At 40.8% G+C, this 26,922-nt stretch overlaps 1 protein-coding gene across 1 annotated transcript; it reads left to right on the top strand.

The window, feature by feature from the left end:
* Positions 1-26,922, top strand: LOC149309869 (succinate dehydrogenase assembly factor 3, mitochondrial-like). The gene is made up of 3 exons (XM_089531376.1): positions 1-287; positions 4,028-4,298; positions 25,975-26,922. The coding sequence occupies exons 2-3, from the start codon at positions 4,116-4,118 to the stop codon at positions 26,176-26,178; spliced, it is 387 nt and encodes a 128-aa protein (XP_089387502.1). The 5' UTR covers positions 1-287; positions 4,028-4,115; the 3' UTR covers positions 26,179-26,922.

Raw genomic sequence — 26,922 nt, 5'->3', positions numbered from 1 at the left:
AAATCTCTTTAAAGGGCACAGTTTGGGGACCACACACTGCACTGGAGCGAAGGACAGTTCCTAGAAATCAGTAGCAGTGAGCCATGGATGATTTCTGCAGCGAGGATTCAGGCTCTGTTCTGACTCCCTCAGCGGCGCCTAAAGACTGGGAGGGCGGCGGCCATTTTGTCCGCCCCTGGCTTGGCCTGGGACTCAGGGGCGGGAGAGAGAGAGAGAGAGAGGCCAAGCACCGCCTCAAAGCGCCGGCTGCGGCTGCTTCTTTGGCCTGCTTTTCTCTCCTGCCGCCGGTAATCGCCTCTTCTTCTGCTTCTGCTTCTTCCATTGCTCCAAAGAAGCCCCTCCAAGATGGTCCCAGCTCCCCCCTTTCCCCAGTCGCCTTCCTCTGAAACAATCCGGTTTGACACCGCTTTAACTGCCCTGGCTTAATGCTATGGAGTCCTGGGAATTGTAGTTCTGTGAGGCGTTTGGTCTACCCTCTCAGAGGTTTGCCACAACAACAAACTACACTTCCCAGAATTCCATAGCATTGAGAAATGGCAGCTAAAGTGGTGTGTCAACCTGGGCTGTATCCACACTGAAGAAATAATCCGGTTTGACACCACTTTAGCTGCCATGGCTCAGTGCGCTGGAGTGCTATGGAATTCTGGGAATGATAGTTCGTTGTGGCACCAGAGCCTTTGCTACTGATTAAGGATGCAACAGCACTGCAGAAATAATCCAGGCTGACACCACTTTAACTGTCATTGGCTCAGTGCTGTGGAATTCTGGGAACTGTAGTTTGTTGTGGCGCCAGAGCTCTCTCTCTGAGAAGCTAAACGTCTCACAAAGCTACAGTTCCTAGAATGCCATGGTATTGAGCCAGGGCAGTTAAAGTGGTGTCATACTGGGTTATTTCTGCAGTGTGGATGCAGCCTGTGCTACAAAAAGGTGCAGTTGTTGTCTCTTTTCTCTGTATTTTGCAGTGGTTCCCAAACTTTGCTCCTCCGGGTGTTTTGCACTTCAGTTCCCAGAAGCCAGTTTGGCCAATGGTTGGGGATTCTGGGAAGTGAAGTCCAAAAGAACCAAAGTTTGGCAACCACTTGGGGAAGGCATTCTGGTGAAGGTTAATGGTTAGGAACCTATCACTGAGGGGTCTGATACAATTCTGTCTGTGACCATGCATGGCTAACAGACAACAAGCTTTTACCCTGATTTAATTTACTTCTGTTAATAATTATAGGTGCAAAAGTCTGTTATTGTGTGTCTTCAGTTCGTTTCTGGCTTATGTTTTGGTGTCAAAGTTTGTGCGTTGGTGTTTCCCCACTTAGCTCTTCATCAAAGCTTTTGGGAGCTAGTGCTCCTGGCCTGTGTTACTTTTGATATATAGCAATGTACTCTGATTTAAAATTGATTTCTTGTCTGTGTCCTCTCCTGAGATGTAGCATCCTACAAATATTTTAATAACTATACAAATATTATTATTATTAATAATAATATTACATATATTTGAATAACTAAAACTATATAAATATACAGTTGGCCCTTGGTATCAGCTGGGATGTGGTTCCAGGAACCCCCGACGGATACCAAAATCCACGGATGCTCAAGTCCCATTAAACAGAATGGCACAGTAAAATGACACCTCTTATAGAAAATGACAAAAATCAAGGTAATGTAATATTGATACATGTGTGCCTGGGCTGTACTGTTTCAGACTGTTGCATGATTTGAAAATAGAATTATTATTGCTCTGCATGCATCAAAATAGGATGTGAAAAAGTCAGACTTCTTCTTGACATTCTTTGTATGTGAGGATTAAAAAACGTAGTTTGTATGGAGGAGTGTTTCATTAGATCGAGTCAGCAGTTCACTCTGGATACAAGTTTCCATCTTATCCCTGTTTGTAAATACAGTACCAGGCCCTATACAGCCAATGCTATGAGATCAGTCAAAGTTAACTATCCGAAGACATTTTGCTGCCTGAGGCAGAAGACTATATGAAACCTTACACAGTACTCAAGGCAAAAGAAGTTATTTTTGTATTGTAGGCAGAAAATTCAACAAGCATCTTAACTACCTGATTGGTATTAATAGTCACAGCTTGGAAAAGTTACTTTGTAGAGTACAGCTTCCATAATATCCTTGCCAACATGGGCACTTGAAGATGTATTGTATAAAGTAAGTTTTGCAACTTCTGCAGGTGGTGGTAATATGGTAAATTACGTTTCACTCAAGTAACACAAAATTATTGCCTTAAACAACTTCTTCAATATGTTTATACAGGGATGGGAAATGTGCGGCCTGTTTGTTGAACTATAATGTCCATGATCCCTCATAGCTGGACATGCTGTCTTGGACTAATAGGAGTTAAAGTCCAACACATCAAACTATGTGTTCCCTATCCTTGCCTAGTGGTGGGATTGATCCTCTTCATAGGTTATATTGCGATGACATTTTGGTTGCATATTGAGGGATGCTGTGCACTTTGATCTAGGAATAAACCTCACTAAACATTGGAAGACATACTTTTTAGTAATTAGTTCAAGAAATTCCATAATTACTTTTCAAACCACCATTAGGCTGAGCTTTCAGATAATGCTTCTGATGTCATTACACTCGTCCTTCCACACTTGCGGCTTTGACTTTTGCGGCTTTGATTATTCACGGATTTTATTAATATGTTCTCTCTAGGAATCTCTAGGTCCTCCAGTGCAACTCTATGGTCAACTTTAACATAATATCATACTAGGCATTTGTAACTCTTCCAGTGCAATTCTATGGTCAATATCTGGCAATATCTTGACCACAGAGGTGCACTGGAGGACTTAGAGGTTCTTAGAGAGGCGTTCTTTCAGGTAAAAACATAGTGTTTTTGTTATTTGCAGACTTTCCACATTCACAAAGATCCTGTGCCCCTAACCCCAGTGAATGTGGAGGGACAAGTGTATACTCCTTCATTCGTCTTGATGGACAGGGATGACCTCAAGTTGCCAACACAGCCAGTCTCTCTGAAGCAAAATGTGAAAATCATATGGTCCTCCGGACCTTGGACTTCAGATCCTAGTACCCCTTGTCAGAATATCCATTAGTGAGGAATGCTGAGAGTTGCAGTCCAACATCATTTGGAGGACTGTATGTTTATTAGCCCCATAATGTGCGGTCAGCAAATGGAAGGGGGAAAATGGGGCCCGTGCCCATGGGTGTGCAGCACTACTCAAGCCAATGCATCTTGAATATTGGCAATTTTTCATTTTTGTGGAGGTGGGTGGGTCCGGAACAGATCCCCCGCAAAAACAGAGGGGCAACTGTATAATAAAAAGAAATATAAATTAAGAGCTAAAGCTGCTTACTCCAGAAGTGAAAGATACCTAAATGTCATAGTGATTAAAAGAAGTTTAAAATGTCTGGGAAGGCAGAAAAAGGTGTCAGAAGACAACAAAACAAAAAGGGATATCAGAGTGAGCTGCAAAATGGTGGTTCAAGGGCCAGGCTGAGAACAGAGATCTTCAGATGTCATTATATTGCTATGCTAAGCATTCCTCAACATTGGCTAGGGCTGCTGGAATTGCAGTCTAACAACATCTTGGGCGGTTGCATGATTCTCACCTCTGGTTTAGGATTAAGGAACTTTGTGGGGGTGCTGAGGACATGCTCAGCCTTGACTATTTTCCAGAGCCAGACAGTGTTTGCAGTTCTGTTTCTGCAGCCAAGTTTGGGGATGGATGGGTGGATGGATGGAGCATTACGGTTGTTACTACTCGAAATCGGAATACTTGTTTTTTGAACAGCAGTGATCATGCTGACTGAGATTCTGACAGTTTTAGTTTCAAAGAAAATTGAAAAACGAACATTTCCAATCTGATTATTCCCATTTATCAACTGGGAATAAAAAATCCCAGCCCATCTACTGCAAATTTATCTTTTGCTGATCTGTCTCCTGTTGTCTTGCAGAGACTGGATCTGCTATTTGAGAGCACTCCAATGATAACATTGAGCCAAATTGACTTACTACTGCTACTTATCCCATCCAACTTTCTTTTCTTTTCAGATTGTTTTCTTGGTGCTAGCTTTGTCAGAGAAGCATTTCACAATTCTCTATATAGTCTTGCTTAGCCCAGTGGCATTTCTTGTGGGTTATGCCAGGCATTGTAAGCCATCATATATCCCGGGTGAGGAGTCTGTACAAGAAGATCCTGCAGTTGCACAGGGCTTTGCCACTGGAGCTGAAGGCTTTGGGAGATCAGTATGTGAAAGATGAATTCCGAAGACACAAATCAGTCAATCCTGAAGAGGCTCAGAGGTTCCTGCAGGAATGGGAGGCAAGTATCTTCTAACATTGATTAACTTCCAGTTCCCTTGCTTTGATTTTGGGTCATTTGGGGCCAATATGGTTGAAGTGGATCTATATTCTCATCTTTCCAGAATTCTAGTTTTGAAGTGCATTGTGGCTGGACTGACATTATTTGTTGGAATAGCAATTATCAGTAGTGGGCCTAGCTGTCTTGCTGTCCGAAGAAGGATGCAAAGTGTTGCTTTCCCCCGCCCTATATTAGAACAGGTATTGTGGGAAGAGTGCTATTGTGTTCAAGAACTAGGCATAGTTCCGGGCCTCCCCTTGGCTTTGTTTGGTGCCAAAGACTGACACACAATACTGCTATAAAATAAACCTTATTGGTGGTAAATGATGCATCAGACAGTGGACAGTAGACAAGCATTCCAGCCTTTTCACTGAAGGGTTCCAGCATCCCCTCACAGATGATGGTAGAATAAGATGCCTAAAAACTAATTCTACCCAATCTACCCCAGTTGGCTACTTTTGGGGTCCTTGGGATGGGATACACCTCCTGGGTGAGGCAGATGGAAGATGGACCCCCAAGGGTTATATAGTGCAGAAGCAAACAAAGAAAATAAAGGGGTCAAACTTGACCCATCTGTCTCCCCCACCACAAACTGTAACTGTGCAGTTAGTAACAGAGGACAATTTATTTCCCCAGTCTATTCTCAGACTTCATATCTTTTCCCAGCCTCAAATTGCTGAGTTAATGCAAAAAAGGATTTAACAGATCCACCTGCCTGATGTCAGAGGTACAGCTCACTTAGGTTGCCCTGGAAAATTGTCTATGCAGGCGTGGCTGTGGCAAGAAACCTGTGATTGCAGTTGTTGTGTGCTTTCAAGTCATTTCTGGCTTAGGGCAACTCTAAGACAACACTATGAAAGATTTATAGTTGGGGGTTTGCCATTGATGTCTTTTAAGGCTGAAAGAGTGTAGTTTCCCTAGCTGAGCAGGAAGTTTTGTAAACCTTTGATGCTGTTGCAGAATCATTTCTTATCAATATAAGCAAAAAGGAGATTGGGGGAGAGGAAGGATCCTGACTTCTGTATATTTTTGGACTACAGATCCCATCACCCCTAAACACTGTCCATCTTGACTGGGTCTTATGTGGAGTCCAACAACATTTGGAAGACCACAGGTTCCTTCATCCCTTGCTTGAGTATGTGGGCATTGTGGCAGCCATGCAGCCCTCCAGATGTCGGTCTGCAACTCCCAGCAGCCCTAGGCAGATTAGCCAATGGTTAGAAATGCTGGGTGTTGAAATCCCACAATTTCTGGTGGGCTGTACAATTCCGATCCTTGTAGATGAAATTACATAAAATACAATGCACATATACTAGTTTTTAAACCAAAGGAGAAATAATAGAACAGAAAGGTTTGAAAACAGTTACATTAGGCTCCCCTCCATGGTGTCTTCTAAATATTATTACCATCCACATGTAGGGTTTGTGTTCATCTTAGGCTGTTTGGCTTGATCAGGGTGGGGAAATTTTTGACTTTCTAGATCTTTTGGGCTTCAGCTTCCAGAAGCCCCAGCCTGAGTGGCCAGTAGTAAAGGGATTGTGGAAATTGCAGTGCAAACCATTAGGAGGGTGAAAGAGTCCCCACCCCATTGTCTCAAACATAGTGGACATAATTCAGCCCACAGGGTGCATGTGGCCTTCAGTGACATGTTTGTGGCCCACAGGGACCCACAGGGATCAATTATTTTTACAGAAATGGAAAAAAATAATAATCCCCGAACCAAAAAAACCTGAGACGTTGCTCCAAAAAGTCCTCTAGGGGATACGGAGGGCATTTCTCCAACATTTGGAGGCCTTCTGGACCCCCAGGGGTAATTTTTAAAATAACAACAACAACAACAATAAAATATTTCATTTTTAGCCCCAAGATCCTCCCAGGGGGGATAGGGGGCATTTCTACCATGTTTTGTTCTCCCCTCCCCAACAGTTTAGACACAAGAGAGACCTTTCTTAGACTAAAAAGTAAAAGTAATGGAAGTGACTTCGATGAACTTACTCTTGTTAAAAAAAAGACCTTTCCTGGCCCTAAACCTGGCCAGAAAGCCCCCCCCCCCAATCATTGTGAAAATGCCCCAGCCTTACTTAGAAGGCCATTGGGAGCAAAATTATTATTATTATTCAATTGTCTAGGTGCTACAAGGGGGAGAAATTGTCCCTCGAAGGTCTTCTGCAGGGCTATTGAGGCCCCTCACCCACAGTTGCCCACCTCTGGCCTGGAACATTTTTTCCAACTTAGTGCCTTTCTAGATGGGCCAGACTGTAGCCCCATCACACTGGACTGGTTGTTCTGACTGTGGATGATGGGAAATGTAGTAAAACACATTTGGAGGTTCTCACACTGAAACTGCCTGGTCTATATGTGCATGCATAGAGAGCTTGAAAGAATATTACAGTAGAGAACCAACTGGAGTTTCATTCCTTTTCAACCCTTTTGCTTTTGCAATACTGTAAATGTTCATGAATAAGATGAATAGAGACACTCTTTGCATGAATGTTAGATCCTGGAAGTAATAAAAAGCAGGGTGGCTTACTTTGCTTGCTTGCTTATTTTTATATATTGCTCTCAGATTAATGCTTCTTATCTTGAAAACCACAGGGAGGTGTTCATGCTGAAGTGAGGTGTATAAACAAAGCATGCTTTGTTTATGAAAAAGTACTGCTCTTGAGGTAGACCCAATCAGCTATATCAATTATTAACACATGCTTCTTTCCAATATAATAAATGTTTACTTTTTTAATTAAAATAATTGGTACTTCAAGAAGAGGCAGTTGGTATGAATGGCTTGATCACGGTTATTACCTCTGAGCATTACTAAATTAATGTAGCTGAGCGATTTAATCCAACATGTAAAAACCACTCTGTAATAATAACTGTGCATTCTGTAGAACCTAATAATAATGCTTGAACATAGTATTTCATTCTTTGATATTTGTTGAATGAATTGCACACACTTTGAGAAGCAACACAAAAGAGATTTTTTAATATTGTTGAAAATATCTTTGTTTCCTTGAAAGTAAGTTCAGTTGTATTCAGTGGGACTTAATAGTGGTATATGCATAGGATTTTGGTGATAATACCTAATCCGTTTAGTAAGCCTGTTATCTTATATAGGCTTTCATGTTGTAAGCAATAAGCACTCTTGTCTATTCATTGAAAATCATTGAGTTGGAAGGGCCCACAGGGGCAATATAGTCCAACCTCCTGACATACAGGAATAGACAACTAAAGCACTTATGAGGGATGGCCATCCAGAGCGCACCATTCTTTGAGGCAGTCTATTCCACTGTCAAACAGTTCTTATGGTCAAGAACTTCTTCCTGATGTTTAAGTGAAATCTCTTTTCCTATCATTTGAACCTATTGTTCATGTTCCTATCTCTGGAGCAACATAAAACAAGCTTGCTTCATTCTCCACATGACAGTCTTTCAGATATAGAAGTATGACTATTGTTATCACCTTTTTTTTCTTTTATCCAAACTGAACATATCCATAATCTGGAAGAAGCTGGGCAAAATGAGGCCTTCCAAATGTTGTTTTCTGCCTACAACATCCTTCAGCTGCAGCCAGCATATTCTGTGGTGGGGGATTTTGGGAAATGCGGTCCAGAAGCATTTGGATAGCCACCATTGCTCGCCCTTGCTTCAGCTGGAGATGCTATGGACTGAACCTGGGCAACAATATATGTAAAATATGACTGTGCTGTGAGTCTTCTCCAATGTGGCTGAAGCCACAACTGCTTGGCCAGTGGTCTGAAATGCGTCACTTCAGGGTCATCACAAGGGGGTGCAGGAGATACGGACTGCACTATGTGACACCTTGGGGAGGTGAACATCTGTTGATGCAGTCACTCCTGTCCATCCCAAGCTACCCCCTCTCTGCCTGCCAGGGCACCTCTGCCATCCATTGGCTGCGATCACTGGTGGGGCTGGCGTGCTGCTGCCACCCAGTAGCATGGCTGCTGGAACAGGCTTTCAGTGGTAGAAGCACTGTCCCCCCCATCAGTGGCCACTAGTGGGGTCCTGCATGGCTGCTGGACAATCAGCCATGCAAGACTCAGATGGAAAGGGCTGTTGGGAGGCAGCAGCTCCACACACCCCTTTGGGTGAACAGCCATGCCAGATCCAGACTGCAAGGAGCTGCTCCACCCCACATTTCACAATGACAGAGGCAGCTCGGCTGGCAGAGGGGGTGGCTGGGGTGTGTGGCAGGCAGCCTGTGGGAGTGACAGCATGAGTTACCACACAGGGATGACACCAACTCTGGTGACACCACTGTGTCACTGTGCTTAATCTTGGTTCCCCAAGATGAAGAAAATATAATCTTTCTTATCCAGTAATTATCATAAATCAGGTGCGGAAATTATGCATCCCATTGGTTGTGTTGCCTCGGGCTGCCTATTGAGAATTGTATGCCAATAATCTCTGGGCTACATGAGGTTAGGGTCAGTGGATACTTTAAAGGGCAAAGTAATTGAAGAAAGGAACTCAAATCATCTAGAGGCCTTCAAATTTAGGACACAAACTGCACCATGCTGAAATCCTACGTCCAAAGCAGTAGGCAGGTGGGCACAGTACAGCATGGCAGACATACCACCAGCTAATTTAGTAGCCTTAGTTACCACATGTTGGCTCTGTTCATTGGAGAAGCAAAATAAAATAGGAATTTCATGGTCATGTTACACTTCTGTTGTCTGTTTAGATCAACTTGCAGTTTCTGAAGCTTCCCACATGGTGGCACCAAATATCCACACCAGGCTTTTATAAGGAGCTAATGGGTGCTTGTGCTTGTATAGATGTGGTCAAGGGAGGTCATGACAACAGCTGCACTGGCTTGTCATTAGGATCCTGTGGTACAGGGCTTCATTCATGCTGCTCAGAGAGGAAAGTTAGGCATTGCCAGATGCTTTATGGTGCCATTGTGACAACACTTTCACAGATGCAGGGCCAGAGAAAGCATAGGGAGGATTCGCCTAGATAAGTGCTTCACATCTTCTGTTGTGGGAACTGGCAGTTATTATTTTCCTATGTGCCAGGGATTGGCAGGTGGTGGCAGCTTCTTCTTTTTCCTTTACTTATCTATATCCCACCTTTTCCCCCAATAACGAGACTGAAGACAGCTAACAGCATATTTAAAAACAATGCAGATTGAAAACTGTACAAAAACTTCAATAAAATGTGCATATAAAGGTTATTTAAAAACAATCAAACAATTTATAAAGTTAAAAATGTTGAAAGCCATTTAAAAAACCCTATATACAAGCCATAAAAACAGGACCACACAACATTAAAAGCTCATTCCAGTTGGTTTCTAAAAGCCTGACAGCACAAAATATTTTAACTTAATGGCAGAAGGAGAACAAGACTGAAGCCATCCTGGCTTCTCTAGGGAGGGACTTCCAAAGTTTGAGAGCAGCCACTAAGAATGCTTTCTCCCTTGTTTCCATCAAACAAGCCTGTGATGGTGGTGGGAGAGAGAGAAGGTCCTCTTTAGAAGATTGTAGACTTCAATGAGCTCAGAAAAGAAAATACAGTTGTTCGCATAGCCTGGCCTCAAGCCTAGACATTTTATTTATTTATTTAGACTATTTATACCCTGCTCTTCAGCTACAAAGGCTCTCAGAGCAGCTTACACATTGTTTATTTGACAGTTCCCTGCCTTTAGGCTTACAGTCTAAAAAGGCATGACACAAAAGGAGAAGGGAATGGCAGCGGGAAAGGGGATCAGGTCCAGCAAATAAAGCTGGTTCTTCTCTGCCTCTTGCCTTGGATGCATAAGTAAGAATGGAAATTAAATTTCATTCCTACCTTTCTCCCTCCCCCTCCCTCCTAACTGTATGCAACATTTTCAAAGGTTCTGATATATATGCTGTAGTAGGTTGGTCTTTCCCAAACTATTCTTAGAGGAAACCTATATTCTCGGGTTCGTGATTTATCTTCATCACAACTGGATAAATATTTAATGACAGCTAATGGATCCATGAATTATAGACTCATGTGTCCCCCACCCAGCCCTCTTTTCTGGTACAACAATGAGGAGATTAGCTTCTCATTTCAGTTGACCAAATTTTTGATTAAATTGGGATACCCAGAGCTTAGAAAAGTCACTCTTTTCGATTACATCTGCCAGAATCCTCCAGCCAGCATGGCCAGAACCCATATTGGCTGAGGATTTCTGAGTTTCAATTTAACAAAACTAAAAAACAGAGAAAACAACTTGTTGAAGTTCAGGTTCCAAGACAAACGATGCATAATTTGTCCAAACAAACCAATTTCAGACCAAGGTTTTTTCATTCAGATTGGTAGAATTCAAAGATGTAGCCATGTTAGTCTGTAGAATCAGTATGTAGAGAGAGTTGGCAGCCAACTTCTTTCTTTCAGTTAGCCTCAAAGGTGCTACAAGATATCTGCATGTTCATTCAGATTGTTTGTTTAAACAGTGATTAAATCTAATTATGGCTCACAGTTGTATTTAGTTGAAAAATGGATGGGAATGTTTCACATTTTCTCCCTTCTAGCTGTCCTAGAAGAGGAGGGTCATGCATACAATGGGGTCAGTGGCAGTTGATGGCTTTCATGTCAATGGAGCAATGAATCTACTCCATGTTCTAGTCCAGACTTTAAAAGACTTTACATGTAGTTTCCTGTTACATGAAACTACTTTGGGAATAGGATTTACACCTTGGATGGCTCTTTTGTAGTTCAGACTGCAGTGGGTTTACCACCTTACAGACATAGATGTCATCAGCTGTCAGTGACCATGTTATTGACCTCATTTGGATTCATAATAAAGGCAGCTTCATATCCCATACCTGGATGGTCTTTGGGGTGGGGGTGGGCATCCACTGTGAGCTTCTGGATTTTGGCCCAATTGCACCACTGTTTTAAGGCATCAGGAAAAATCCCATTGTGATTTCATCATGGTGGTGGGAAATTCAGTCACATCCCTGCTTATCACTTGTCAATGCCATGTTGATGAGAGTGTAAAATATTAATGTTTGACTCCTTTTTCTTGGGATGATATTTACTGCCTTCACACACACACACAAACACTTGATCTAATGTTGTCATTATTAAAACAATGTTCCAAACTATTCTATATTGCTGGACTCTTTTTTTTTTTATTTAGATTGATTCTGAGCCAGGCTTATGTTATTTCACTTTATGGAAGGAAATGCCTTATTTGATTTAAATTGACTGTGGCTCAAGCCTGTGTTGTTGTTTATGCGTGGAATCAAAAGAGAATAAGAAATGCATCAAAATGAACATGTATTCAGATGTCACTTTCAGTTTACATAGTCTTACCAGACTAATGGAGGTGGTTTCTTAGGACCTAGGAGTGGGCAAAGTGTGGCCCTTGGATCTTACTTTTGTGTTGCCCAAAGCCCTATACTAGTCTCCCAAACTCTCAAATCTCAGTTTTAAAAAAAGGTTGTGATTTTATTGCACATTTTGACTCCAGACCACACAGAAAATGCCCCAAATGCATGAAAGCATGCAAGAATATTCCCACTCTATCCCCACAAGCACCTCGAAGCCCCATACTCCATTTTCCTCCACAGTCCGTCTCAAAATGGCAACAGGAAGTAACATGATACCACTTATTGATGCCATTTTGAGAGAGACTGCAGCAAAAAGCAGGAGTATTTAGGCAGGTGTATTTAGGTGGGGGTATCATGGTCTGTGGGAGAAAATGAGCCTCTGATTCCCATACAGTTGCCAACCCTGGATCTACAGTAATGCATAGGTCTCCTGTGACTATGTTGGTAAGTGCAATGGTCACCTTCCACAAGTTGTTCAAGATTGTAGGCTGCTCCTGAAGACCTGAGAGAGCTCTACAGTAGGACCAAAGCTCCAACTTTGCTTTGGTCCTACTGTAGAGCAGAGTGCGGCAGATGCCTCAGGCAGTAGATGTGGAATGTCATGAAAGGACCGGGGATGGTTATTTTCCAGTGAGCATGGCCATAATATACATCAAAAGTGTGTTTTCACTTTCCCCGTCTTAGATCTTATTAGTTCTTAATGACAGCTTTCTTGTAAATTTTGGCCTAGATAAGAGTGGGATTATGTGGTCCTCCTAATGCTGGCTGGGATTGCTGGAACTGCAGTCCAACAATATCTAGAAGGGCTGTACAGTTCCCTGGCCTAAGAAGATGGTTTTGGAGTAGCGGAAATGTGAAGCATAGTATAGTGGTTTGAGTGTTGGACTGTGAGTCTGGAGACCAGGGTTCAACTCCTTGCTCAACCATGAAACCCACTGGGTGACCTTGGGCAAGTAACATGCTCTCAGCCTGAGGGGAAGGCAATGGCAAGCCTCCTGTGACCCAATCTTTCCAAGAAATCCCCATGATAGGTTCACCATAGGGTCAGCATAAATTGAAAATGACTTGAAGGCATACTACAACAGCAACAACAAGATCTCTGGCATAGGAGAGGAAAACCTCTAGTTTGTGAGCCAAGATTCAGGTTTCCCAGTTTGATTTGTGCTAGGTTGGGGGGGATATCCCTCCCTATGCAACACTCACTTCCTAGAACAGAAGCTCAAGGGGAGTGGGGTGGAGGTGTATAAATTATAATTCTGCATAGTTAATTTTTTGCTATTTTTTAAAAAGGTACTTCCATTACCATCAGTTATTTAAACAAAGAGAATATTATAATTATACACACTGTGAATTAATAGGCCTTTTGTTTACAGCAGCCAAATTCCTACTGGCTTTACAATGGAGATGTTCTTGAGGTACTACCTATTAAGGGCTGATTGGAAAAAAATGTGGGAATTACGTGTAATGGACACATATCTGTGCAAATCAGAGCCACTTTCCACCTTCATTTCAAGGCTAATTACTTTGGGGAAAATAACTAGAAAGGGATACTAAAAAGGAAATATGTAAAAAGGCTTGCTAAACTCTAAATAGGTAGTTATAGATTTACATTTTTTTAAAAAAAACATATTGTATGTTACACTTTCAACAAATATGATCTCTGGTGACTCTGAAAAGAAATAATGCAAATGCAAATTGAGGGTTCTGTTTCATGTAAGTGCTAAATATAATGCTGGTTAATTAGTGTTCTATTTTTTTAAAAATCAAAAAAGTATTAAAGCACTTCCATAAAGTAATCTTCAAATAAAGTTGGGAAAAGGTCTGTATATATTTAATAAGATACATAATATGAAAAATTGTAACTAGTAGAATTTCCTTTGTACTTCAAAAACATGTGGATTTTTGAATCACTATTTTTTTTTCATTTTCCTTTCATGAAAGAAAAAGCCTGTCCTTTTGATAAAGAGGATAGAACTCAGTAGTATTTTCTAGGGTAGGCATCATGTGACAGTACAGATGTCCTTTGTATAATGTTGAAGAAGAAAAATTAAACAAAAGAGAACAAAACCACCAGTGGCTTAAATGAAAGGAGTAATATGAAATGAATGCAGAAATTGTACAGACGCTAACTTTAAAGGTACACTCCTGACTGTCTGGGCATAATGGAAGTTGTAGTCCAACACATCTGGAGGATACCTGGTTGGTGAGAGCTACTTTAGAAGAAAAGAAATTACCTAGCCAATATATAGTATGTCCTTTCAATCATCATTTTTCATTATCTTGAAGGCTTGGGAATTGGGATGTGGATAATATTAAAATACTGGTGAATTGTGCTAAGATCCAAAGACTTCTTTGCATGAGTATTAGGAGAAGAATATTTCTGAAATCATTCATTCCTGACATGTTTATGAGAACATTTTAGCTGGTAGACTAGATTTTGACTAATACGCAAGGGCTTATGGACAAAGGGACTTTTGATTCAAAGGCAACCATTATAGTCGAATTAGATTTGCTATAGCAGTGGCACAACTGGCCACCTTATGCAATAAGAGTTGAGCTGCTGATTTGGTATGCTATTTTGTCAAATGCCCCCATCTATTCTCTTCCTGCCTCATGCTATCAAGTTCTCAAGAGCTGTCACTTTTATGTAGCCATCTTCAGATTAGGGAGTGTTCTCTGTGGAGTCTGAGCACAGGTCTAAAAGCCTTAATAAGTGCCTTCTCTGAACTTTCTTCTCTACTGTCAGGCAGTTTCCTGCCTATTACAGCAGTAGCCCTAAGAGCCATTACCTTAGCAAAAGGAGATCTTTGAACAGGGCAGTCTAGCTATTACAGAGAGAAATAACTCTTGACTATTTCATAGAATAAAAAGGGAGGTGGGTGTGATCCAGAATGGTGAGTCAATTTTAGTTTTCAACAGAATTCAGGTCCTCTATAGAGTGCCTGAAATTTTCTCAATCTTCATCAATGACAACTACATATAACAATGGTGTATTTTGGATCTGAACTGTAAAATTTCACTTTAGTCACATTATATTCCAGTCTACCACCATTCACATCTACTCAGTGACAGCGAGCTCTATAGAAAGTGAGCTAATATGTGGCAAGATTATAGGAAAATAGGACATGTGGAATCTGTCTAATAGTCCATTTAATCTGTATGAGTTTATGAGGCTGATTTACACTAAAATGTAAACCTATGCATGTCTGCTAGAAGGTAAGCGCCACTGAGTTCAGCAAGTACTGAGTACTCAGGGAAGCAGGAGATGGTTTGAGCCTTATTCAAACTATTGATACATATAGCCCAATGTTTTGCAGGACAAAATGTCCAGATGTGATTGGACTGAAGGTTCTCCCAGCTATACAGATGCTTTGCTCTTTATATGTCAATTCAGATTCTGTAATTTAGGAAGAATTTGACAAAATATTCTTCAAATATTCAAAAAATATTTTCTGAGAAGACATTTTAACCCAACCCAAACTAAGATGCGGTACAGAACACTCCAAAGGTGCGACCTGCCGGTGACCTAATTCCCTCCAGAGGGAAGCCGCAGCCGCCAAACTGTGTGGCTCCCTCCGGAGTAAAAAGAAACTGGAAAAACCGGGTTCTTTTTGCGCCGCAGGGTGGACGTCACGAGTGCACTAATGGTGCACTTGCAACATAAGAAACGTGCGGTACCATGCGGACGCCACACGGCGCTTACATCACAATGGTGGCACACGTGTGCCTGGGATGCTGGCATTGTTACAGTGCCACACCATGCTAGGGTTAGGGACTGTGCGGTTGCTGCTCAGTCCCTAACCCTAGTATTGCCGGGAGTATGACGCATTTGGGCGGTCTGTACCGTGCCTTAGACTCCTTTCTTACTTCCATCTTCTTCATGTCATGTCCTTCCCTACATTCTAGCAGAGAAGTAAATTGTTTCCAGCTCCCCCAAGAATCCCATTTTCATGATCCTCTTTGTTTCTTCCCCTTTCTGAGAAGTTATGTCTTAGCTTCGTTTTGAAAATGACTGGGCTGTGGAGCAGGCTGTAAAAATTTCAAAGGAAGGAAGAAGGAGATAACGAGTAAAAGACAGCTTAGATTTAACCACTGGCATAAGAAGCAAGCTACAGGTGATATGCAAAACATTCACACATCTGTGTAAATCAAAATGCATTAGCATTTCTTGCCATATTTAACTTTACTTAATTCAGGGCCACAAAGGGTAAAGAACACATTATTTTATGAAGCAAAAATGTTGCTATGGCAGCAAAGGTAGGAAAGAAAGAAGTTGAGATTTCAGTTTTATTTCTAAGAAATTGTATTCATTAAAAAAATGACAAAGCCCTGCTTTATTTGTGGCTCCCAGAGCAACATAGCTTTTAGGGAAGCAGGACTGGTATATTGTTTGACTTCTGTGAAGGATTTTAAAAAGATTTTGTAGGTTTTCCTTCCCATGCACATGAGGTGGGCTGGGGTGTAGCCTACAGCTTTGTATTGAAATCCAAAGATGGCAAATGTCATTCTGCATATATGTGAACTAATATTTACATAACAATGTGAAGTTGAAGGCTTCCATGGCCAGCATCCATAGTTTTTGGGTGGGTTTTCCAGGCTATGTGGCCATGCTTTAGAAGAGTTTCTTCCTGACGTTTCGCCAGCATCTGTGGCTGGCATCTTCAGAGAATGCTAACCTGGAAGAGAGTGGGTATATGTGTGTGTGTGTACACACACACACACACACACACACACACACTGTGTGGCCCTAGGTGAGGAGGAGTGATTCCCATGTTAATCTGTCTATTGTTCTCTTGTTGATGGCCTCCTCAGAACAATACACAGAACATGGCCACATAGCCGGAAAAACTCACAAAAAACTATTTACATAACATTTTGTCTCTTTGAACACTTCTCCAGTTCTTGATTAGAGCCATCATTATGAAGGCTAATGTTTTCCCCCCTGTATGTTTGAAAGAAATATTCAGAATTCAGAAGGCATAGTGTAATGCCTTTGGAAAGACATCTTAATTCTCAGCAGGGGGTGTTTCTGGTAGATAAATACATATAGGATTGTAGTATTTTCAAAGGGAAGCTACTTTTAGCATCATGCAACCTCTGTGCTGTTTGCATGGCCTGGCCTACTTTATAGAATATAGGGCATTCTTAGAAGGGCTGTCAGAGGACTGCCTGTAACGTGTAGATATCCTCTGTTGGAATGAGTGGCCAGTCCAAGTCCATTTTAATGATCAAGAATCATAAGAAGGAAGAGCAGGAGTGTTGAAGTTGCCTATCACTGGGGAACACCTGGACAGAAGATGGATACATAGCTCTACAGTGGGCCCTTGTTATCTGCTGGGGTTTAGTTCCAGGATCCCCTGTGGATACCAAAATCCTGGAATGCCCAAGTCCCATTAAATTTATTTTGTGTTTCAGTTGTACTTTTTACAGAGTACAAGAAAGGTGGGATACCAACCCAATAGTTACATACATACATACATACATACATACAGTCTATATATTTAACTCAGAATATGCAAATCAGTGCCTCCTCATTGGTGATGCACAAGTCTAAACCCGACCAAATGTGGCCATGAGGTGGACACTTATACATTGCTCCCTTAAAAGTTTGGAATGCATCACTTAGAAATGAATCACTCAGTAGAGGACAAAGGAATGACCATTAGCATAAAACCAGGATATTATTATTATTATTATTATTATTATTAACCTTTATTTATGAAGCACTGTAAATTTACACAGTGCTGTACATACAATCTTTCGGGCTTACAATCTAAAAAGACATGACACAGAAGGAGAAGGGAGTGGTGGAGGGAAAGGGTAAGAGGTCCAGCAGTTCCTCTCTACCTCCAAGGCCTGGACCAAGGTAGATGGACTGGAGGGAGGGCTTGGCTTCATAATGGAGGGTTAATCTTCTTCCAGGGAAAGTACATACTCTCAAGTAGGCTAATACATATACAGTACATAGCAATACAGGAAATGGTTTGATAAACAGGCACCAAAAGAACATCAAATAGTAAGCGACAATTATGCAATGCCTGGGAAGGCTTCTCTGAACAGGATGGTTTTCAACTCCGTATTGAAGCTGGTTAAAGAAGTGATGGCTCTTGCTTGTGGGGGAAGAAGGTTCCAGGAGTGAGGGGCAGCAAGTGAAAAGGGGCGAATCCGGGATGGGGCAGAGGAAATCCTGGGCTGGGACAGCAGACCTTGACTACCAGAATGGAGGGCCCGAGTGGGAAGGTGAGGAGAAAGAAGGTCTGATAAGTAAGGAGGGGCCAGTCCATGGAGGGCTTTAAATGTCGACAGCAGGAGCTTATACTGAATGCGGAAAGGGAGGGGGACCAGTGAAGGGATGCCAACACAGGAGAGATGTGGTCAGATATGTGCACTTAGATACAGATGTGCAAATTCAGAAAATACAGTTGGCCCTGTGTATCCATGGATTCTTTATCCACTGAGTGAATCATCCATGGCTTGAAAATATTCCAGTTAAAAAAATAATCCCCAAAACCAAACTTTGATTTTGCCATTTTATATAAGAGACACCATTTTACTATATATTTATTTATATAACTATTGGATTGGTATTCCACCTTTCTCTCCTAAATGGCGCTCAATCAAGGTGGCTCATAGTAATGTTGAATAAAAATGTGCAAGCTAAATAAAAAGTACAACTGAAATACAAAAGAAATTTCATGTTTAAACAGATTAAAATATTTTAAAGCACAAGTTTTTAAAAAAATTACTAAGGAAAATGCAGTGCACAAGGAATAATAAATAAGTCCCTTCTTGAGCTTCCATTCAGTTGCCAAAAACAGGCCTGAATGAAAAGTAAAAGAAGTCTGTGCCTGTAAATAGAAAAACAACAGGGAGGACCCAGCCTAATGTGCCTTGTGTAGGATTTCCATAACCTGGCAGCAGCCACAGAGATTGTGGTAGGTCTGATAGAAGGGCCTTCCTCCAATCCCTCACCATATACGTGGTCTTTTAGATAGTCTGGACCCAAGGTGAATGCAAATGTAGAAATTTATACAGTCTATAACACCACAGTGTGACCAGATTGTGACCAGGTGATCTGTGTGCCTGCTTACATAGAAGCCCAGAGGGACCACCATGGTAGGAGAAGACACACCGGAGATACCCTTTGCCAACAGCCTCCTCAACCCTGATGCTGGGCATGTTTGTTGTTACCCATATTACTGTTTCTGCTTTTGGGAATTTACACTTGACCTAACATACAAAAGTGGAGTAAATGAAACTTTTCACAGTAAAGAAATTGGTGGTCAACAGAGCTAGCCCAACCAATAGGTGGAGTATGGTGGCTGCCTCAAGTGTCATTTAGGGGGCCATGAAATTTCAGGAGGTGGTTAATTAGTGATCTATTCTTGTTGTATGTGTATGGCTTCATGTAGGGAAATGTGTTTTGGGGATTCCTTACCCCCATACAGCAAAATACTTCAGCTGGCTTTGAGCTCTATTCCTTGGGATTTGGGGTGGTTCATGGGCCACCATTTTCTGCTCTGACTCAGGTAGCAAAACCTCATTTGCCCAGCTGGTATAAAAAGCTTTGGCTTTTCAGTGTATTTAGGCTCTTTGACACTGTGTAATTAATTATAGGGCTATGATTCTATTTTAACTTCCATGGCAACATCCAGTGGAATCCTAGGATTTGTAGTTTGCTGAGGCACTAGAACTTTCTGGCTGAGAATTCTAAATACCACCCTCTAAAATGCAAATGTCAGAATTCTATCGTATGCAGGCATGGCAGGTAAAGTGGAATCATAGTGCTATAACTGCATTGCAAAAGGGTTCCTGGTTTCTCTTTTTTACAGGTATGGGTGCTTAATCCATCTAAGTAACTTTCAGTGTCACTGGTGCTGATGTAGTTTCTTTTGCTGAACTAAAGGAACTCCATAGGAAACCTGTGACCTACCAAACATTTCTGGATGGTCACAACCACAATCCCTATGCTGGCTAAGGCCGATGTGATATGTAATCCAAAAAAATCTGGAGGGCCACAGTTCTCCGTTGTGTGCATGGACAGATGGTGTTTTACGTCACTACTTTATGGCTTACGTGTAGGATTAGTAAATGCAATTGAACATATTATTTTTTTCAGATCACTAGTTACCAGTTAGATATACTCAGAAGTGGAGGAAAATATTTCAGATCAATTTCCTGGTTGTACCTGTTGTGGTAACAAACAGGACACACTGTCTTTCAGTACTCACAGGGTTATATTTTTTTCATAAAAATAAGATGTCAGTGTTTGCAATTTGATTAGATGCCCTGTGCTGTGATTGTTTCTCATCTATTTGGGCTCTCTCTGCAATGAATCTTTATGACAATAAATGTGTATCAAAACTGAATCCTTGTGGAAATAACAGTTTGTTTCCTGAAGAAAACACACCAACTACAATGTCAAATAAATGAATGGAATATATGACTGGAAAGTGTTGTCTGGAGTTTAGAACTCACAGGTGGGCTGCCAACAATATTGACTTGGAAACAACATTTTCTTTGCACGCTTTAAAACATGTTGCAATTGATATGTTTCTGATTCCTATGGCAGTTATTTTTGCTCCTAGGTTCATTCTCCTGAGGGTTCGTTTTTTTTCGGAGCTGACAGCCATGCTGGCTGGTGTATTCTGGAAGTTATAGTACAAAAAAGCTACCTTTCCAAGGACTTTATCACATGAAGGGTGTACAGCACAATTGCTTATGAATAATAGCATCTGTGGTTCTTCCTTATCACACAACGTCGAGACTCTCCTGTCACTTGTGTGCATTTCAACTGTTATTACAGCATAACTTTTCATTAACAGGGAAAGCCCTGTTTTCTTGTTTTCTGTGCACCATGGCTGTAGAGTCAGTACACCAAATCTTAATTCTTACTCCTTCATAAATGACAAATGTATAGTAATTAGTGAGAGACAGTGTGGTGTAGTGGTTTGAGTGTTGGACTCCAACTGCAGACCAGGCTTCGATTCCATGTTTGGCAATGGAAACCCATTGGGGACTCTTGGGTGAGTCACAAAATGACAGTGTTGAATCCTGTAATAGGTTCTCCTTAGAGTCACAATAAGTCAGAAATGACATGAAGGTACACAACAACAACATCAACAGCAACAAATATTAATTAGTAATAACAAATTTACTCTGTTGAAATGGTAGCACAAAGCATTTCATTATCACTATCAGGCTACTTAATCATCAGATTCCTTAAGGTTGATAGAGCTTAAAATATATTTGATTAAAATTTTGGAACTTTCCTAAATTTCTATGAAAGGGACTATGCAACAAACTATGCATTTAATATTATAAGTTTTATTTTGATGCTGAAGTTGGGAGTTGTTGCATTCTTTCTGAATCTATCCAAAATTTCTTCCTGACTGTATGACACTGATTCCAACTACATAGCCCTGCTCACAGCAGAAGACAAATGGCTCTGTGTTTTAGCCCCCATGGAGTGAAAACATATGTCTGTAAGTTGCATTACATGAATGAGAGATTCAGAGGCCTTGTTCTTTAATACTCTACCTCCAAAGGTTATGTGGCTAGTGACTGGAGTTTCTCTGTTGTCACCTTTTGAGGAAAGAGCCACACAGTGCCAGCTTTATTGCATTTTACAGCACTGTTCTTGGGTTCACATGGAAATTTCAGTTGTTCCATATTGAGACAAATGGCATTGATTTAACGGTCCTACCCTGACTTGGGTTACCATTAGAATTCAGTCAATAGATCAGTGTTTCCCCTAAATGTATATTTAGCCTAAATTTAGGTGAGGGACAGTAGGCAAACCTAATTTCAGTAGGTCCAGGATTTCTGAAGACTGTTCCCCTTTCCTCATTTTAATTCCTAAATTTGGTTGTAGATTTTTTGATTTGGCAAACAAACAAAAACAAAACAAACAGCTTCATTTATATACCACTTCATACTGAACTAACAGTGTCTAAGCGGTTTACAACCATAAGCTAAACTGCTTAAATGTGTGCTTATTTCTTTGGATGAACACTTTGGTTTTTCCACCTAACATGTTTAGAATCTTGAAAAATAAACATAGCATCAGTGGGTTGTTTGGTATAGCATGTGAAATACTTTGAAATAACTAGAGTGGAGAAGGGATGCTTTCCAAAGGCCCAAATGTCTTTGAACTGCACAGGTCTTTTCCTTCAGTGGAATTTTTTAAAAGGGTCCCCAAATTAGGTACTAGTTTCATCCCCCCACCCTCAATTGATTGGTTTCTTTTTTACTCCTGTTTTGGTTTCTTTGAAAATCCTTCCTTACATACATGCTGTTCTGGTCTTCTCTAGTCATGAAGTACAATAGACAAGTGTTTGAAAGTCCTAGTTTAGAGAAGAGCAAAAACTGAAGACAAGATTTTTGTCATTGACTTTGGCATCTTAGTGCTTCAAAGCAGGAAGCCTGATCCACATCTCGTATGAGTACATTCATTGGGAGTTGTGAAAGAAGCCATGTTGGGAAAAGCTGAGCCAAATGCATGTTTTGCATATAAGAAGTTCCATGTTCAGTACCTGGCATCTTCAGATAGGACTCCTATCTGGAATGCTGGAAAGCCATTACCAGCGGTAAGTGTAGATCAGAAGAGGGAATCTCAGGCTCTAGAGAAAGATGTTGTCTTTATTTGGTTCCAATTGGCCCATCTTCCATGGAAGGCCTCTATGATGCCATCATCCAGTAGTTCTGTGTGGTGTTTTCTGATTTTTAAAAAGCTGAGTTACTGGCTCAGCTAAAATACATTGGGTCCTTTTTGCCTTTGGCCATGCTCACCACTGGGATGTGGCCGCTGAGATGTTCTGAATTGAATTCAGCCCTCCACGTGAAACAGGTTCCACCAATTATGTTGAACTAGATAGACCTAGTTAAAGACAGTAACTGATACCCGAATCTTAGGCTGAGTTCAAGCCGTCATTTTCTTCATCATTACTCTCTTTGGAGGCTTTTCTGGATTCAGGCCACCTTCTTTCTCTGTTTAGGACATACAGATTTTTTCAGATTCCCAATTGGGGTGTTACGGAGGAGAAGATAAAGTGAAAGATATTTTGTCTGAAAGAGTCAAATTAAGAATAGATGGCTGCATTTCTGTCACTGTCTGGCCTCAGATTTTAATGCTTATTTTGAACTCTGATGATGATGATGATTAGAGGAATTTAGGTTGTGTTAGAAAAGGATAGGAATACTCTGATTTGTATCCTGCATGCATTTTCTGTAATGTATTCTGCATTCTGATTTGTTGGCCAGTTAATTAGTAGAGCCTGCTGTTGAAATGATTTATGAATTTTGCAGTGTATTTCTGCCCCACCCCTCTTGGTTCTTTAGCCCCTTGTGCCTTGTTTGCACATTTATCTGTGTCAGGATAGAGTGGTGTGAAACACCCATACTGATTTCTTCAGCCAGCTACAGCAGTTGCATAAAGAGCGCAGGACTTTTTTGTGTGTGCTAGTACTGCTTCTTGTTTTGCTGCCACTGTACATTAGAGACAGCACTTTGAACCATACAGAGGACAGCAGCTGGCTGTGGCAGTGAAGACCTAGGCCCCTTTCACACAATACAGAATTATAGCACTAAGGTTCCACTTTAACTGGAGTGGCTGTATCTTTTGGAATCCTAAAATTTGTACTTTGCGAGGCAGTAGAACTCTCTGGCTGAGAATTCTAAAATGTTGTTGATATATGTTTTCAAGTCAAGTCTCACTGACGGTGAACTTCTCTTGGGGTTTTCTTGGCAAGATTTATTCAGAGGAGGCTTGCCATAGAAGATTGAGATGGTGTAACTTGCCCAAGGTCACCCACTAAGTTCCAGTAAGGAGCAAAAATCCCACCCCTGGTCTCCCACAGTCATAGTCCAACATGCAAATCACCAAATACCCTGCCCTAAAACTGTGAACCATGGTTAAAATGGAATCACAGCACCATAATTGTGTGGTGTGGAAGGGCCTCAAAACGTGCATAGGTGCATGGCATCCTAGGGCAGCTGACAGAGCCCTAGAAGATCCCACTATTTGACCCTTGCCTTAGATGATTTACACAGGGATGGGCAACCTTGGTGAAGCTGGAAATGATACCAGGCCATTGAGTGGAGGGAAATCTGGAAGGAAGGGGAATCAAAAGTACAAGTGACCAAACATCTATTTTTGGTTTTGCTTTAAGGTAGGGTGGCTTTTGAGGCTTGCCACCCACCGTTCCTAGAGGTCCCCAATAGTGGAAAACCAAAGTTTGGGTAAAAATTTATTTCCTCACTAGGGTAGTAAGGGGGTTGGGGGTTGTAGGCTTGGAGAAGACCACATGTTGCCCTGCTGTAGGTCAGGTGGCTGGATATATGAATCTTAATGTTAATTTTCCCAGTGTTCTGATGTAACACTTCACTGGTGCCTTTGGGGTATGATGGAAAATGGTAGATCCCAGATCCCACAAAGTGCTGATACTCTGGCAGCTTGTTCCAGAAAGAAAAATAGGAACAATGATAAATGATTAGACTGAGCATTGATTATTTTAAATGAAGGGATATAAATTCAGTGAAAGTCAAGGAAATAAAATAACTGAAAACCAAGAGGAACATATTATGTGAAAAGCTTGTTTTAAATTAGGAGAAATAAATTCAGTGACAGTTAAGTGAAATTCACTGAAGAGCTCAGTTATATTCACTGATGAGATTATTTTAAATCAAGCAAAACAGATTTAGTGTAAATCAGGGGAAATACATTCTCTGAAAACCAAGAGAAATAGTTATTGAAGATCATCACATTCTGTGTAAATGGGGCAAAGAAACCATCTTCTAATGTTTAACAGGTTCATTTCCAGCAAAGACAGATTGAAATAACCTGTTGATAAATTACTGCTGGTGAATCAGTACATGAGTTCAAAATTAAATGCAAAATAACTGCCACTTCAAATTAGTTTTCCTAATTGATACTATAATTTGATCTAGTTAGATGTTGCATTTCATATTTTTAAATATTCCTTGAAATTAGTTGTGGGGTGCAGGTTACTGTGAAGTTACAGCCATTGTGAAAGCGAAAACAAACTTATAGCAAGTAAAACTGGTTGCTAACATTCAGATACTTTTGTATAGATTTTCAAAACAGTGGTAAAGTGAAGGACAATGATGCTTTTCAAGATTTCTGAGCCATAATTTTGCTTAAATAAATGCTTCAGCTCTCATTGTTGCACTTAAAAGAAAATCAAGATGGTAGAAAAGGAGAAACGTAATAAAAGTATCAGACACTACATTCTTAAACATACAGATGTTTTAAAAGCAAGGCACCAGATGCGTCTACAATTATGTAAGGTATATTCTTAACAAATGTTTTGAAATTGCTGGCTCTATAGACAGAAGCAGTCTATTGTGTTGGGATTTAGCAGCACTAAACTACTTATTATCTCTTAGAAATCACTTATATTTCTGTACAGTACACTTACATATATGTAAGTTTCATTACTTGGTGGTGAAAGAGTATTGGATAAACTGCCTATGAAAACCAGCAGATTTTACCTTTAAAAATTAAACTATAAACGGATTTATAACTATTTTAGCAACAAGCAGAAATTAATGCAAAACATATTCATATTATAGCTGGCATGATGATATCGTTACATTCAGTGTAATATCAATATAAAATATTATATTATAATTAGCCTATTCCCACCTTGGCCTGATGCCCTCATGGCACAGTGATTAAATTCTGGTATTGCAGCCATTCACAGCGACAAGGTTGTGAGTTCGATCCCAGGGACTCCAAGGTTCACTCAGCCTTGCATCCTTCCATTGGTTGCTAAAATGAGTACCCAGCTTGTTGGAGGCTATTGGCTTACACATTGTAAAGCTCTTAGGGAGTGCATAAGTGCACTGATAAGTAGTATAGAAATGTATATACTATTGCTTGCTATTGGTCTCCTCCACAGTGCACCCGTGCCATATGTAGCTTTAACCTTATGCGGAAGGCAAGCCCTGTTTAAAACAATGACATGTGCTCACACTGCACACATGCCAACTGCACTCACACCCCACCACGCACAGGAGCACGCACCCATTGTTTTAAACGGGGCTTGAGCATACGTGTTTTTCCCTTTATGCTGGGGAGGGGGGATTCAGTATGGATCACCTGCATATGGTAAGGGTCTACTGTACTGTTCCCATCATGCCATGGCAGTTAAAGAGGAGTCATCACACTAATTGTAGGCATTGTGGTTAAATGGATGGTGTGGGGAAAAGCTTCTGAGGTCCCTCAAACATTAACTTTTCAAATCAGAAGTCAAATAATAAGTTATTCAGTGAAGTCTTTCTCTTTCTTCTTCCTAGAACTATGCAGCAATCTTGTGGCAGCAAACTAGCCAACATGTAAGGAGTTCAACTGGTCGACCTTGCTTTGGGTCTGACCTTTCAGAGGAGAAACTGAATGCCCTTCGAGATGAACAAATTGGACAGCTACAGGAACTAATGGACGAAGCTACAAAACCCAAAAGACAGTTTGATATTTTGGATGATACAGATTACAAAACATAAAATACTTCTATAAATGTATTGAAAAGTGTTTTTTTTAATGGTGCTTCTTATGGCTGTACTTTGCAAGCCAATCTCACTGTCAGAAGAATGAATAAATGACGCTGATGTACATTCTTTCTGTTGTTTCAGCCTCCAGGGATATACACGATGAATATTTAGAAACAGATATGGTCCCATTTATATTAATTATGGCCTACGCATGTGCTTAGAATAACTGAATAGATGGTATTTCTGAAAAATTTGAATGTCTTAAATTTGTCACATGCCAGAGGGAGGGGGCAGGGATTTACATGAAAAGTTTTAGGATAAGATTGGGTGCTTGAAAAAAAAAAGATAATCATAACAAACTTACATCTGCGTGGTTCCACCTCCAGTTTCCGGCAATACTATTTTAATGCAGCAAAGAGAAAGATTATGACTTCCTTTCTAAGTTGTATTCCAAGCAAATCCTTCCTACCTGATGTGGTGTGAGCAACATTAACCAAAAGTAGCTAACCTAATCTCTATTAAGGGCCTTTGGGTAATTTGCAGAGTTACTTATTCACAACTCCCAAAATCCTCACCAAGCCTCACTATACTGGATGGGAAATTATGAAACTTTTCCAAGCTCTGGTAATTTGTTGGTGGAAGTGTAGTCCTGAAGGCATCAGTGATAAAGTAAGAGCCAAATCTAGTCAAGTCTTTTTTAATCACTTTCTTTCTCTTTTCTTTGCACTCTAAACTTTGCATATTAATAAAAATGTT

Source organism: Sceloporus occidentalis, unplaced genomic scaffold (assembly GCF_023333645.1).
Source record: "Sceloporus occidentalis isolate IW3139 unplaced genomic scaffold, rSceOcc1.0.p SCAF_7, whole genome shotgun sequence".
Classification (NCBI taxonomy): domain Eukaryota; kingdom Metazoa; phylum Chordata; class Lepidosauria; order Squamata; family Phrynosomatidae; genus Sceloporus; species Sceloporus occidentalis.
Note: the sequence above shows the minus strand (reverse complement) of the source record. Positions and strands in the feature narration are given on the sequence as shown.